At 40.6% G+C, this 14318-nt stretch overlaps 1 protein-coding gene across 1 annotated transcript in view; it reads left to right on the plus strand.

Annotated features, from left to right (window-relative positions):
* Nucleotides 1–2939: 2939 nt before the first annotated feature.
* Nucleotides 2940–14318, plus strand: part of NLRP14 (NLR family pyrin domain containing 14) — a 39087-nt gene continuing 27708 nt past the window's right edge. Inside the window, exons 1-4 of the mRNA XM_030333757.1 lie at nucleotides 2940–3231; nucleotides 4005–4076; nucleotides 8057–9650; nucleotides 13024–13188. Of these exons, the coding sequence (XP_030189617.1) occupies nucleotides 2940–3231; nucleotides 4005–4076; nucleotides 8057–9650; nucleotides 13024–13188 (2123 nt within the window). The remainder of the gene's footprint in view (nucleotides 3232–4004; nucleotides 4077–8056; nucleotides 9651–13023; nucleotides 13189–14318) is intronic.

Raw genomic sequence — 14318 nt, forward strand, 5'->3', positions numbered from 1 at the left:
TTCCTCTTCCTGTAGCCCAGTGTTCACAGGATCCAGTATCACAGAATATGGCCACACAGATGGCATTTAACCCTGAATCCCCCATGCCTAGAAAAATAGAGTGAAATTAAAAGGAAGGGCTACCTAGTAGAAGGAGAATGACCTTTGTAGTTTGATTGGCTACTTGTCAACTCTTTAACCTGGGCAAGTTTCTTAGTTTCTGAATCCTTGATTCTATAAAATGTGGATAAAAGCCAAACCTTCAGGACTATTTTTAAGAGTAAAGAAAATTTTCATAACCTATACGCTATAGATCCTCAATAAATGTCATTGTTAACATGTGAGGAATGAATATTTTGAACAACAGGCTTTAATTATAAAGAGCAAAAATTTATATCAATAAATTTGCAAATTGAAATCCTCTTAGACCATGGATTCCCATTTTAGTTCAGAACATGTTGGAATTTATGAATGCCTTCACACAAGAGGAGCAACACCAGACAGCATCTGTTTTCCAAACAAAGGAAGACCACAAAACAAGGAAAAAGAACAATTCCTTCAAGAACAGCATAAAACCTTTGGGAAGGAGGCCACAGTGTATGGTACTTTCTGTCAGAATTGCACATATCTTGTAGGAGTATAAATCCAATAGGATTCAGAACCATCTAGATCTTGGCTCACAGAGACACCTGGAAAGGCAAGAGGAAAAAAAAGTATCAGATTGTGAAAGTTAAGGGGAAAGAGAATACCAAGAAGGTTTTTATTATATGTATGGCACCCTGTAAGTTAGGTGCACACAGTAACTTCTAATCTTTGCAGAGGTAGGTACTGTCATTTTTCTTCTAGACATGAAAGTTGAATCCGAAAATACCTGTTGGGTTTTGTAGCAAGATGGTAATTGGTAGGAGTTATCTCAGTGGAATTCTGGTGGCAAAAGTGAGATCGCAGTGGATTGAGGAGGAATTATAGGTAAAGTATAGAAGACTCTGAAGAAGCTTGAGCGTGAAGATGAAGGGGATGTGGAGTAAAGGGAACATTTGTGTAAGGCTAGACTTGGGCATGTTTAAATGTTAGTGAGAAGGGCTGAGAGGTCAGGGAGACGTTAAGACAGGAGATCACTAATGAATTAAGTCCTTTAACAATTAGAAGCTGATGAGGTTCAGATCACCGGTGGAGCCAAGAGCTCTACAAAAGGAGAAAGAGCCCCTTTGTTACAAAAAGAAAAAGATTGGCCCAGGCACAGTGAAATCTGGAAATTTCTAGGCAGGACCCTAGTGTGTGTTCTGTGCCTCATTTCCCCTCCCCTACCATAGCTTTCCTGTCTTGGAGAAATCTCATTTATCCTTTGAAGTTTCCTCAAATTTACTCTTTTTTTTTTTTTTTTTTTTTGCTTCTTTAAAAAAAATTATTGTTGGAAACTGTTTTGGTACCATCCTAATCTGTAAACTAGAATATTCTCTGCAGTACACACACACACACACACACACACACACACACACACACAAAAGGCGAGACCCTAAAACAGCTGATGGCTCCCTCATTACTGTAGGATAAAGTCCTGATTTACTATGTAATTTTGAGGTAATTCAATTTTTGCTTAAGAAGTAAAATCCCCTTCTCCATTTTCCCCCATCCTTCTTTTCCAGGCCCATTAGCAAGAATAGGGGTAGGTATTATGGAAGACGGGAAAGATCTAGGTTTTCTGAATTTCTAGGCAATTCTGTCTGTACCACTTACTAGTTCTGACTCTCTAGCCAACTGCTGAAAAGGATATAAGGCACTTGGAGACCTGGGTTAAGCGATTACCTGCAGGTGCCTGTGCTGAATAAAAAACTGAATAAGGCTCTTAAGTGGCTGATAAATAAGAGGAAAACCGGGCTCAGAAGAGGAGGATTTGATAGTTTTTGAAGAGCTGTCCTAGTGGGAGTGAGAGCATGAAATTGCTCAGTTACCTGGAAGGTATTAGGAGAGACTGGGTTATAGGAGCCTGCGGTTTAAGTGTGAGTAGTCTTTGCTGATAAATGCCAGAGTGGAATATGGTCATGGGAGTTGAGGTATGGGAAATGAGAGAGCACTGTTTTGGGTGGGCTTTAATTTGGAACACACCCAGAGTATGTGTGGTGTTGGGGAGTGGGTGTGAACAGACCCTCATTGGCTGTGTACGGATGTGTGACCAGTGATAATATGACCAGAAGAGGGAGGTGGTGGCATATCTCAACTGTATGAGCTTCAGGAATAATGATACATTGCTGGGGTGCAATAACAGTGTTTCAGGAGCTGAGATCTATGTTGGGTGTTGGTGGGGGAGAGAAGGGATGAGGAGAGTTGCCAGTACTTAGTAGGAGCTTGTTCTGTGCCAGGTGATATATGAACTCTACCTCATTTAATCCATACCATGGTTCTCTGAGGGTGATTCTGATCTTCTCACTTTGCAGGAGAGTAAACTGAGGCTCAGAGAGATGAATTGCCTTTATTTATTTTTTTTAACATTTATTAATTTTTGAGAGACAGAGCACATAAGCAGGGGAGGGGCAGAGGGGGAGGGAGACACAGAATCGGAAGCGGGCTCCAGGCTCTGAGCTGTCAGCACAGAGCCCGACATGGGGCTCGAACTCCTGAACTGAGTGAGAGATCATGACCTGAGCTGAAATCAGACGCTTAACCGACTGAGCCACCCAGGTGCCCCTATTTCCTAACAGCTCATAAGTGGTAGGACTGGGAGTAACTCTGGGAAAGTGGAAGAAACATACAGTTGTCTGTGTTAAAGGCATGTTTTTATGACAGCAAATGTGTTCCAGGAGGCACTAGGTCAGTACTGAGCCTAATACACTGGGCTTCAACACATTTGTTGAATTTGTATTTTTATAGGGATTTTGTTTTTCTAATCTTTTCCATCAGTCCTGTTTATTCACATTCTTTTGTTTCCCCCACTGAAGCCTGAGTATTGATCCGTGGACAAGATGACAGATGGGTCATCGTCTTCCTTCTTTCCTGATTTTGGGCTGCTCTTGTATTTGGAGGAGCTAAACAAAGAGGAATTGAATAAATTCAAGTTACTTCTAAAGAATGAGACCATGGAATCCGGGTGCTGCCAGATACCCTGGGCTGAGGTGAAGAAGGCCAAGCGAGAGGACTTGGCTAATTTGATGAACAAATATTATCCGGGGGAACAAGCCTGGGATGTGGCTCTCAAAATCTTTGGCAAGATGAACCTGAAGGATCTGTGTGAGAGAGCAAGAGCAGAGATCAACTGTGAGTGATGCTGGGGACCTATCTGGGGGTGGGAGAAGGATGTGCTTCCTGAGGCCCATTGGGATGATTCTATGAAAGGGACTTGGGGATTGAACCATTGTTGGGTAATTTGAGAAACACTGAAGAGGCAAGAGCATTTTGAGTATTGTTACTCAGCCTGGCTCCTTAATTGGGGGTAATTCATCCATCTTGTACCAATTATGATGATTAAAGGAACTGAGTGATAATAATTGTCCCATCTGGTGTTCCTGTGCCTGAACTGCTGCAGATAGTCCTAGGTTGCACTAAATTTTAAGTAATTTCGAATATGATTTAAAATCTTTGCTAACATAGGAGGAATGGGCAAAATTTTGTTAAGGGGCATAAACCAAGCCAATATTTCTGGTCATTCCTAAGTATGAAATATTATAGACGTCAAAACTTCCTTACTCGTATGCTTTACAAGGCTTTAACAGCTACAAAGTGTGTATTCATTATTTTCTAGGAACCTCACCATATCCCTGCGAGGTCAGTGTAGACCAGGCTTAGGCTAGACCACTTGCCCTAACTACAGGATGGAGGGCCTTGCAAGAGGTCCCTGCTACAGTGGTGCTGACACATCACTTCTCCCCCAGCTAAGCTGGTGGAGTCTGAGGCTCTGTTGGCTCTGCTTTTCTTAAGCCCAGGTGTCCTAGAATTGGACCACTGAGGGCCATTCTGGCCCCTGTTATGGCTGTCAGTAAAGCTCTCCTTGTTTTTGGTGAATCTCACAATCCTGTTGGAACCTGTTGCAGGGACAGCCCATTCCCTGGGACCAGAGGATGCCAGGACACAAGAGGAACAAGATGAGCAGGAGGCAGTGCAGGGTGAGCAGATGTTTGGGTTTTTGTTTTGTTGTCAGATTTGGGAGGAGGTTGAGTGTTTGAAATGTGATGGGGGGTTATGCCCCAGGAGACAGTTGTTCACCTCTTCTTAACTTCTAATATACTACCTGTTGATGATTATTCAAAAAGAGTCAACAAAACTGGCTCTCTGGCTGAGGTCAAAATCTGGGCCATGTTAATTCAGGGCCTCAGTGAGCATAGTATTTGGAAATGCCCAGTCAGAAGTTCACAGTCTGATGAAGAAAGGTATATTCGCGTCTCATTTACAAGTTAGAGAGTCCCTGAGTTTGGCAGGGACTATTTGGCTTATCATATCTACTTCCTTCCTTTAGAAATGATGCTGTAATTGAGTTCCAAGAGTGGTGACCAGCTAGTCCATACAGCATGTAGTTTCTAGAACCAGGTCTTCTTAGTCTTCGTTCAATACCATTTCCATCCCCCCTGCTTAGCTTTAAATTCCATGTAGTTGAATTCTAGTTCGTGTAAATGGAATTACAGTAGAAATAAACTTGATCAAGTAAGAAATCATTCTTAACCCAGCTATGCTGCTTTCTGATGGGCCATGTTATTATTCTTTTTTTTTTTAATGTTTATTTGAGAGAGAGCAAGCAGGGGGACTGCAGAGAGAGGCAGAGAGAGAATCCCAAGCAGTCTCGATGCTGCCCAATGTGGGGTGCAAGCCCACGAACCATGAGATCATGACCTGAGCCAAAACCAAGAATTGGACCAACTGAGCCACCACCTGAGCCAATTTAACCAACTGAGCCACCCAGGTGCTCCTGAGCCACATTACTTCACTCAAGAAGTAATTGACACCTGCTTTATTCCAAGCACTAATAAATAAAAAATGCTTCCTGTGTTAAGTGATCTTGAAGATAACTTTTTGCTTTGAGCTTAATTTCTGATTCAGTGTAAGGAAGTTTATTCTTATGGTATTTATTACTGGCCATAAATTTAGGAAATTAGGATTCCTTCTCATAGAAATTAACTGTTAGAAAATTTGGAAGATAGATAAAAGTACCATGAAGAAAGTAAGTCATCCTCATAGGTGCACCTGGATGGCTCAGTCAGTTCAGTGTCCAACTTTGGCTCAGGTCATGATCTCATGGTTTGTGGGTTTGAGCCCCACATTGGGCTCGCTGCTATCAGCACAGAGCCCTCTTTGGATCCTCTGTCCCCCTCTCTCTCTGCCCATCCCCCACTCACACTTTGTCTCTCAAAAATAAATAAACATTAAAAATTAAGAACCAATCATCCTCGGGGCACCTGGGTGGCGCAGTCGGTTAAAGCGTCCGACTTCAGCCAGGTCACGATCTCGCGGTCCGTGAGTTCGAGCCCCGCATCGGGCTCTGGGCTGATGGCTCAGAGCCTGGAGCCTGTTTCCGATTCTGTGTCTCCCTCTCTCTCTGCCCCTCCCCTGTTCATGCTCTATCTCTCTCTGTCCCAAAAATTAAAAAAAAAAAAAAAAAAAAAAAACAAGAAAAGAACCAATCATCCTCATAATCCCAATTTTCTTTTAAGTGTTACTCTTTTTATGGTATAATATTTAGTAGAGTGTATCTGCCTTGCAATACCTACCTTCTTCTGGAGGAGATCTAAGCATAATCTAGTGGGACATGAATTGTGTTAGATGTTTGTACTGAATGCCCTGGTAGAATAAAGAAAAGAATTACTTACGTTTAAAAATAATTGTAGCTTGTGAGATGTACTGTGAATGAAAATATAGCATGTTTTGAGAAAAATGAAAGAGAACTATTCTAGCATTGGGGTTCAGAGACAGCTTCTCTGAACAGTGACATTTAAGATCTAAAGAAGGAATTGGACTTAACTAGGTAAGGGTGAAACTATGTTTTCACTTTGCTTGGACACTGGAATATATTTTTAATTTTAATTCCAGTATAGTTAATGCACAGTGTTATAGTAGTTTCAGGCATGCAATATAGTAATTCAACAATTCTGTACATTACTCAAGTGCTCATCATGATAAGTGTACTCTTAATCCCCATCACTTATTTCACCCATCCCCCACCCCACCTCTCCTCTGGTAACCATCGGTTCTCTGTAGTTGAGAATCTAGTTTTTGGTTTGTCTCTTTGTTTTTTTTTTTTTTTCCTTTTGTCCATTTATTTTGTTTCTTAAATTTCACATGAGTGAGATCATGTGATGTTTGTCTTTCTCTGACTTATTCTGCTTAGCATTATACTCTCTAGCTCCATCCATGTTGTTGCAGATGGCAAGATTTCATTCTTTTTTATGGCTGAGTAATATTCCATCATATGTATATACCACTTTTTATTTATCCATTCATCTATCAGTAAACACTTAGGCTGCTTCCATTTCTTAGCTCTTTTAAGTAATACTGCAATAAACATAGGGTGCATATATCTTTTTGAATTGGTGTTTTCATATTCTTTGAGTAAATACCCAGTAGTGGGATTACTGGATTGTATAGTAGTTCTATTTTTAACTTTGTGAGGAATCTCCATACTGTTTTCCGTAATGGCTGTACCAGTTTGCATTCCCACTAACAGTGCACAAGGGTTCCTTTTTCTCCACATCTTCTCCAACACTTGTTGTTTCTATTGTTGTTGATTTTAGCCATTCTGACAGGTGTGAGGTGATATCTCATTATGGTTTTGATTTTATTTCCCTGATGATGAGTGATGATGAAAATCTTGTGTCTGTTGGCCGTCTGGGTGTTTTCTTTAGAGAAATGTCTATTCATGTCTTTTGCCCATTTTTAATTGGATTATTTGGGTTTTTTGGCATTGAGTTGTAGAAGTTCTTTAAAAAAATATTTATTGGGGTGCCTGGATGGCTCAGTCGGTTAAGCATCTAACTCTTGATCTTGGCTTAGGTCATGATCTCACGGTTTGTGAGTTTAAGCATCATGTCAGGCTCTGTGCTGATAGTGTGGAGCCTGCTTAGGATTCTGTCTCACCTTCTCTCTGCCTATCCCCTGCTTGTGCACACACACACACACTCTCTCTCTCTCTCTCTCTCTCTCTCTCTCTCTCTCTCTCAAAATAAATAAATAAACTTAAAAAATGTTTAAAAAGGAATCTCTGCACCCAACATGGGGCTTGAGCTTACAACCCCAAGACCAAGAGTCGCATGTTCTACCAACTGAGCCAGCCAAGCACCCCGGGTTGTAGAAGTTGTTTATATATTTTGAGTACTAACCCTTTATCAGATATATCATTTGCAAATATCTTCTCATTCAGTAGGTTGTCTTTTAGTTTTGTTGATTGTTTCCTTTACTGTGCAGAAGATTTTTATTTTGCTGTGCAGCAAACCAATGGTTTGCTTTTGTTTCCCTTACCTAAGGAGACACATCTAGAAAAGGGAATATTTTTCTTTTCTTTAAATATTCTTCAGGCTATGTTTCAATGTTCATTATTCTTCATAGTTTACTAAAAGGCAGATTATTTCGATCTATAGATTCAGATATGTCTTCAGGTCTTCCCTGGCTATCACTGTTAATTGACCTGTGTTCTTTTTTCATCTGGATGATGACTGTGCTCTCCACATAAGGCATCTTTTTTTTCCTCTATAGAGGAAGAGTACAAAGAGAACATATTTCTCTTTTTTTGTTTTAAGTAGGCTCCATGCCCAATTTGGGGCTTGAATTCACAACCCCAGGATCAAGAGCTGGAAGCTCTACTGACTGACGCAGCCAGATGCCCCAAAGAGAACACATTTTTAGAGCAAATCTAATTTTTACTTTCCACCATAAATTCATTCTTGTTTTGTCAGTTTCTTATGCATGTTTTAAATCTATAGCAACATGTTTTAGTTTTACTTATATTCTTACCTAAACCAGCTGCACTTTGATTTGAGTGCACATTATTGCTTGTTCTTGACTTCAAGTCCAGTGTTCTTGACGCGGCAATTGACAGAATTCGCTTTGATCATGTGTTTCTGTGTTTTTTTTTTTTCCTGCTCTATTCTCACTAACTTAGGTGATGGAACAGAATACAGAACCCAAGTAACAGAAAAATATTGTATCACGTGGGATAAGAAGTGTTTATTTGGAGAACCTGAAGATTTCCATCCTGGAGTTGCTCAGAAAGATCAAGAACTGTTGGAACATCTGTTTGACGTGGATGTGAAAACCGGTGAGCAGCCACAGACAGTGGTGCTCCAGGGGCCTGCTGGAGTTGGGAAAACAACCTTGGTGAGAAAAGCAGTGGTAGATTGGGCCCAGGGAAATCTCTACCAGCAGAGGTTTAGCTATGTTTTTTATCTCAATGCAAGAGAAATCAACCAGTTGAGAGAACGAAGTTTTGTTCAAATGATATCAAAGGACTGGCCCAGCACAGAAGGCCCCATTGAAAGGATCATGTCCCAGCCCAGCAGTCTCCTTTTTATTATTGATAGTTTTGATGAGCTGAACTTCGCCTTTGAGGAACCTGAATCTGTGCTGTGTGAGGATTGGACCCAGGTACACCCAGTGTCCTTCCTTCTCAGTAGTCTGCTGAGGAAAGTGATGCTCCCTGAGTCATCCTTATTGGTGACAACAAGACTCACAGCTTGTAAGAAACTGAAGCCTCTGTTGAAGAATCCGCATTCTGTAGAGCTGCTAGGTATGTCTAAGGGTGTAAGAGAGGAGTATATTTACCAATGTTTTGAAGACCGGAAGAGAGCTTTGCAAGTATTCAATTCACTAAGAAGCAATGAGATGGTTTTTAGCATGTGTAAAGTCCCCCTAGTGTGCTGGCTTCTTTGTACCTGTCTGAAGCAGCAAATGGAGAAGGGTGGTGACATCACGTTAACCTGCAAAACAACAACAGCTCTGTTTATCTGCTATATCTCTAGCTTGTTCTCACCAGTAGATGGAAACAGTCCTAGTCTACCCAGCCAAACCCAACTGAGCAGCCTGTGCCACTTGGCTGCCAAAGGAGTGTGGACCATGACATCTGTATTTTACAGGGAGAATCTCAGAAAGCATGGCTTATCTAAATCGGATGTGTCAATTTTCCTGGACCTCAATATTCTTCAAAAGGACATGGAGTATGAAAATTGCTACATGTTCACCCACCTGCACGTTCAGGAGTTTCTTGCAGCTATGTTCTATATGTTGCAAGACAGCTGGGGAACCAAGAACAGTTCCTTTCAGTCTTTTGAAGACTTGAAGCTGTTGCTTGAAAGCAACAGTTATAAAGACCCCCATCTGACACAGATGAAATGCTTTTTGTTTGGCCTTTTGAATGAAGATCGAGTAAAACAATTGGAGAAAACTTTTAACTGTAAAATGTCACTAGAGATAAAATGGAAGATACTTCAGTGGCTGGAGATGATGGGGAACAGTGAAGATTTTCCAGCGCAGGTGGAATTTCTGGAGTTGTTTTTCTATCTGTATGAGACTCAAGATGAAGCTTATATAAGCCAGGCAATGAGCTATTTCCAAAAGATTGTCATTAATATTTGTGGGAAAATCCATTTGCTTGTATCTTCATTCTGCCTTAAGCACTGCCAAGGTTTACGGACCATGAAACTGTCGATAACCATGGTATTTGAGAAGATGTTAAACTCAAGCCCCCTAGCTGAAATTTGGTAAGCATGGAAGTGCCCTGTCAGGGAGTGAGGGAAATAGATTTCATTGGTAGGAGGGGAGGAATTGTTGAGCTGAGGTCCCAGAGCCAGGATAACCCTTCAGCCTTGTCCTACCTTGAGGCAAGGAGGGGAAGCACTGAAACCCCTTATTGACCAGTCGTGGCTACTGGTGAGGAAAGGACAAAAATATGCCTGAAGTGGCTCTCTTGGCCTGAGGGCAATGCCAAGAAAGGGGCTTAGCTGAGAGCTATCACCTGTCAACACCCTTAACTAGAAATAATCTTCAGGTCACATCCTAGCACAAAGTTGCATCCAGTATGGTACATGTTTAACTTTTAAAAAGAATGCCCTCCAGAAGAACAAGGGAATGGGAATTTCTTGCTGAAGCTCGTTTATATAGGGCATCTATCTGTTCCTCTATAAGCTGCTGACCTAGCTCACCTTCCCTGTAGCCTAGACATAGGTCAGTCTTTGCTTTGTAGTTCATGAAAGGTCTCAGCCCTTTAACACCTAACTGGAGAGAGTCCGATGTGGGTAAGAAATAGTAGGGGCTGAATGAGTATTTTGAAATAATGAGTCTTTAAAGTTTTATGCCTATTATTTTATCCTCTTCTCTTCCTTGAATTGCCTTTTCTGACTCCATCTATGCCTGGGGGAAGAATTCAACTATGGGATTAGCTCCAGATTTAACTAAACTTGAGGGCAAAGTATGTGGTATATAGTTATCTAGTGCATGGGAAATTTAATCTCTTACCCAGTTCGATGCTGGTCAAAAGCATATCTCAGTTTATTTTTCAGATTACAAAACTTTGATTCAGAGAAGTTTGCCTGGATAGTAAGTGCACAATTGTCGGTTCAACACACATCAGATAATAGCTAGCATCTGCTTGACCATATGCTGACAGTCTTCTAAGTCCCAGCTCATTTAGGCTCTCAACAATCCTAGTAAAAGCCTACTAGTAAAAACCCTGAGGTATCAAAAGGTATTAATTTGACTGAGGTCCTACATAGGATTGTGAGTCCTTGGTTTTCCAGCTTAACCCACACTGCCTTGTTGCCATTAGGTACAATCACAGAACCATCTCCCTTGTAAGGACATACATTTCATTTCTCCTTAGCTGTGAGAGAGAAAATTCTAGGCTCGGATGCCATGACCTTTACTGTTCTCGGGGTGTTGTAAGTAATCTCATTCAGTCTGTCTTCTCAATTCTGACTTAGTGGTTCTGTTTAAAGATGTGATTGAACCCAGGGCATTAGAATGTATTTTATGCCCAAGAGTAAACATTAAGAAGACATTCTGGCCATTATATTGCTAGTTCTCAGGCTACCTTCCCTTTATCTGTGTTCTAGTGTTATATAATACTAGAGTTGGCCTTGTTGCTAAAATAAGAGTCTGAGAAACCCAGTGTTCTAAGAGGCACATTATAGGTGGGTCAGTGTCTTCCACAACAAAACAATGTTGTAAATTTAATAGCATTGCTGTCTTGTTCACCATTATATCCCATAACATTTCTTTTTTTTTAATATATATATATATATATTTTTTTTTTTTTTTTTGGACACAGAGCATGCACATGAGTGGGGGAGGGGCAGAAAGAGAGAAGGAGAGAGAGAATCCCAAGCAGGCTCTGCACTGTCAGCGCAGAACCTGAATTGGGGCCCAAACTCACAAACTGTGAGATTATGAACTGATCTGAAATCAAGTGTCATACACTTAACCTACTAAGCCACCCACACACCCTTTCCACAGCATTTCCACATAGTAGGCACTTAAATGTTTGAATGAATGATGTATTACCTAGTTTTCTCAAATTTAAGACCTCAGGTGATAACAGAGGCCAGCACTCTGCAATGTTATTCAATCCAATTTTTAAGTAAGGTATGGGGAAACCAATATTTATTGGGTAGTGAAGGAGATCAGGATATGCCACCCTAAAATATGCCACTTTTCCATTAGAAGTATTCTGAGCTGAAAGCATTTGAGTTCCTGAAACTCCTTACCTGCCTACAAGCAGAGACTCTAAAAAGAACTCGACTGTCATGAATCCCCTCCCTGCAAGCAATTTCTCTAATTTCTTCTTGGAGGCAAGTTGGCACCACACCCAGGTGGATGTTGTCACAAACTATCCTGTCTCTTCTCTGTTCTCTTAAGGGTCCATTTATCTTTCCAACAAGTCCTTTGTTTTTCCACAAGTGCCTTTTCTCCCTCTGCCTTTCCCCCACTAAATTAGCTATATAAACCCAAATAATGCCTACATCTCTGAGTTACTCATCACTGAATTCCTCCCATGTAGGTCCACAATGCACATGCTAATACAATTTGTATGCTTTTCTCTTGTTAATCTGTCTTTTGCCCATCCAATTTAGAGGGCCCCAGCGAGAACCTAGGAGGCCACAGGGAAAAAGATGCTTTTTTTCCCTCTCCTATAGCAGCTATTTGTATAAGGCAACATGCTAGACTTTTATGTATTTTAATATAAATAAAACAGCTACCGATTGTTAGCATTTACAATGGGAAACATTTGTTAAGTATTTTGTATAGATTCTTACTGAATCTTCACAGTAATCCTAAGAAATAGATACTATTATCTTCATTGTTTAAGATGAGGAAACTGAGGCTCGCCTAGGCTAGTGATGTTGCCAGATCAGCCAGTTTAGTGAAAGGCAGAGTTGGGACTCAGGACTGTTTTGTTGTAGAGCTTTTGCTTATAATCATAAGGATGTCCTCTGCTTTATTCCTTACTAACCTTTGTTTATAATGAGTTTGTCAATAGTATGCCTATTAGTTAAATTATACAACAGTTACAAATTTACAGAGTGCCTTTGTGTATGTACTAAATTTGACTATTAAATCCCCACAGTCCTGTGAAGGGAGATAGAATTTCCATTTCGTACATGAAGAGAGCTCAGAGCTCCTAGAACTGATGTGACTTACCTAAAGTGATGTAGCTAGTCAACGGGAGAACTGGAGCTCAAAACCCGGGCTTCTTAGTCTCCACCCTGTCCCCAGATGTCTCCCTATTACTCCTATTCTTACTCTTTGTAGTCTTATTTTTCTTCTTGATACTGGCTCTTTGGGTATTTGAAGACCTCCGGATTGTCCTTCCTAAGTCTCTTCCTCCAAATTGAAGTCTCTAGTGTAGTTTTGTGTGTTGAAGAAATATGTTGAGGGGGTGAGAGAGTTACTAGGCAAACAAAGCCTTTGGGGTGCCAAGAGGAAGATTTTCGGGTGGACTGTGCCCACAACAGACCTGCACTGATGTACTCACCATTTCTGGGGTATACTTCCTTTCACCCAACACCATCTTCTGACAGGTGCCCTGGTTGAAACAGATAAATCCATCTTTTCTTTTTCTCAATTATCTAGGCGAAGGGATGGTGGTCATATTACTCATTGCTGGCAAGATCTCTGTTCAGTGCTTCATACAAATGAACACTTGAGAGAATTGGACCTGTGTCATAGCAACCTCAATGAATTAGCCATGAAGACTTTTTATCAGGAACTGAGGCATCCAAGCTGTAAACTACAAAAGCTATTGTAAGTTTGGCATCAGAAAGTCTAATGGAGTTATTCCACCTTCTTTCTTTGTCCCATTGGCTACTACTTATTAGGGGATCCAATAGTAAACAAATATTTAAAATCCACCGTGTAAACTACTTTAAGAACACCACCAGTGGAAACCTCTGGGGATGTGGAAGCATAACTAACTTGTTCTGGGAGTGTAGCAGCTATTGACATGTGTTTTTTGAGGCCCAATAAGGAATTTTGTACGTGAGGAAGGACACAGATCTAAGGCATTCTAGGCAGCTCAATAGCATTTTCAAAGATAGGTTCTGGAGTACACTACTTTTCTTTTTAATTTCTTTCTCTTGAAGAATAATTTACATTTAATAAAAGGCACAGATAGTAAGTGTCTAGTAAGCTTGATGATTGCATATACCTATGTAACCAATACCCAAAACAAGCTAGAGAATAATTCCATCACCTCTGGAAGTTTCCTTCTACCCCCTTCTATTAGTTTTCTTACCCTATCCAGTCTCAAAGGCAACCACTTTCTAAATTTATAACTATAGATTAGCTTTGTCTGTTCTTGTAAATAGTTTTGATTGCTTCATGTAGTGTGTATGTGTTGTGTCTGTATTCTTCTGCTCAACAAAATGTTTTAAAAATTTACCTATGTAGTTGTATGTTTTAGTAGCCTGTTTCTTCTTATTGCTGATGTGAGTATTCCATTGTTTGACCTACTGCAGCTCATTCATTCTCTTTTGAATAGACTCCTGTGTTGTTTCCAGTTTTTGGCTATAATGAATAAGGCTGCTATGACTATTCTTGCACGAATTTTGTATGTGTGTGATCTATGTTCTCATCTCTTGGGCTAATATTTAGGAATGGAACTGCCAGTTTACAGATGGATGTTTAACCTGTTAATAAATTGCCAGCCAGCCCTTTAGAGTGGTTGTGCCATTTTGTAGTCCTACTGACAATATATGAAAGTTCCGGCTGCTCCTCATCCTGGCCAACATTTGCTACTTTATTATATCCTAATTTGATTCTACAGACCCTATCATTTTTTTACATTTGCTGGTTTACATGGCTTTCCCCCTTTTGTCTACTGGTTCTACTAAGAGCTGGAACTGATGCTATTTAGTACTGTATTCAATGCCCAT

This window comes from Lynx canadensis, chromosome D1 (genome assembly GCF_007474595.2).
Source record: "Lynx canadensis isolate LIC74 chromosome D1, mLynCan4.pri.v2, whole genome shotgun sequence".
Taxonomy (NCBI): domain Eukaryota; kingdom Metazoa; phylum Chordata; class Mammalia; order Carnivora; family Felidae; genus Lynx; species Lynx canadensis.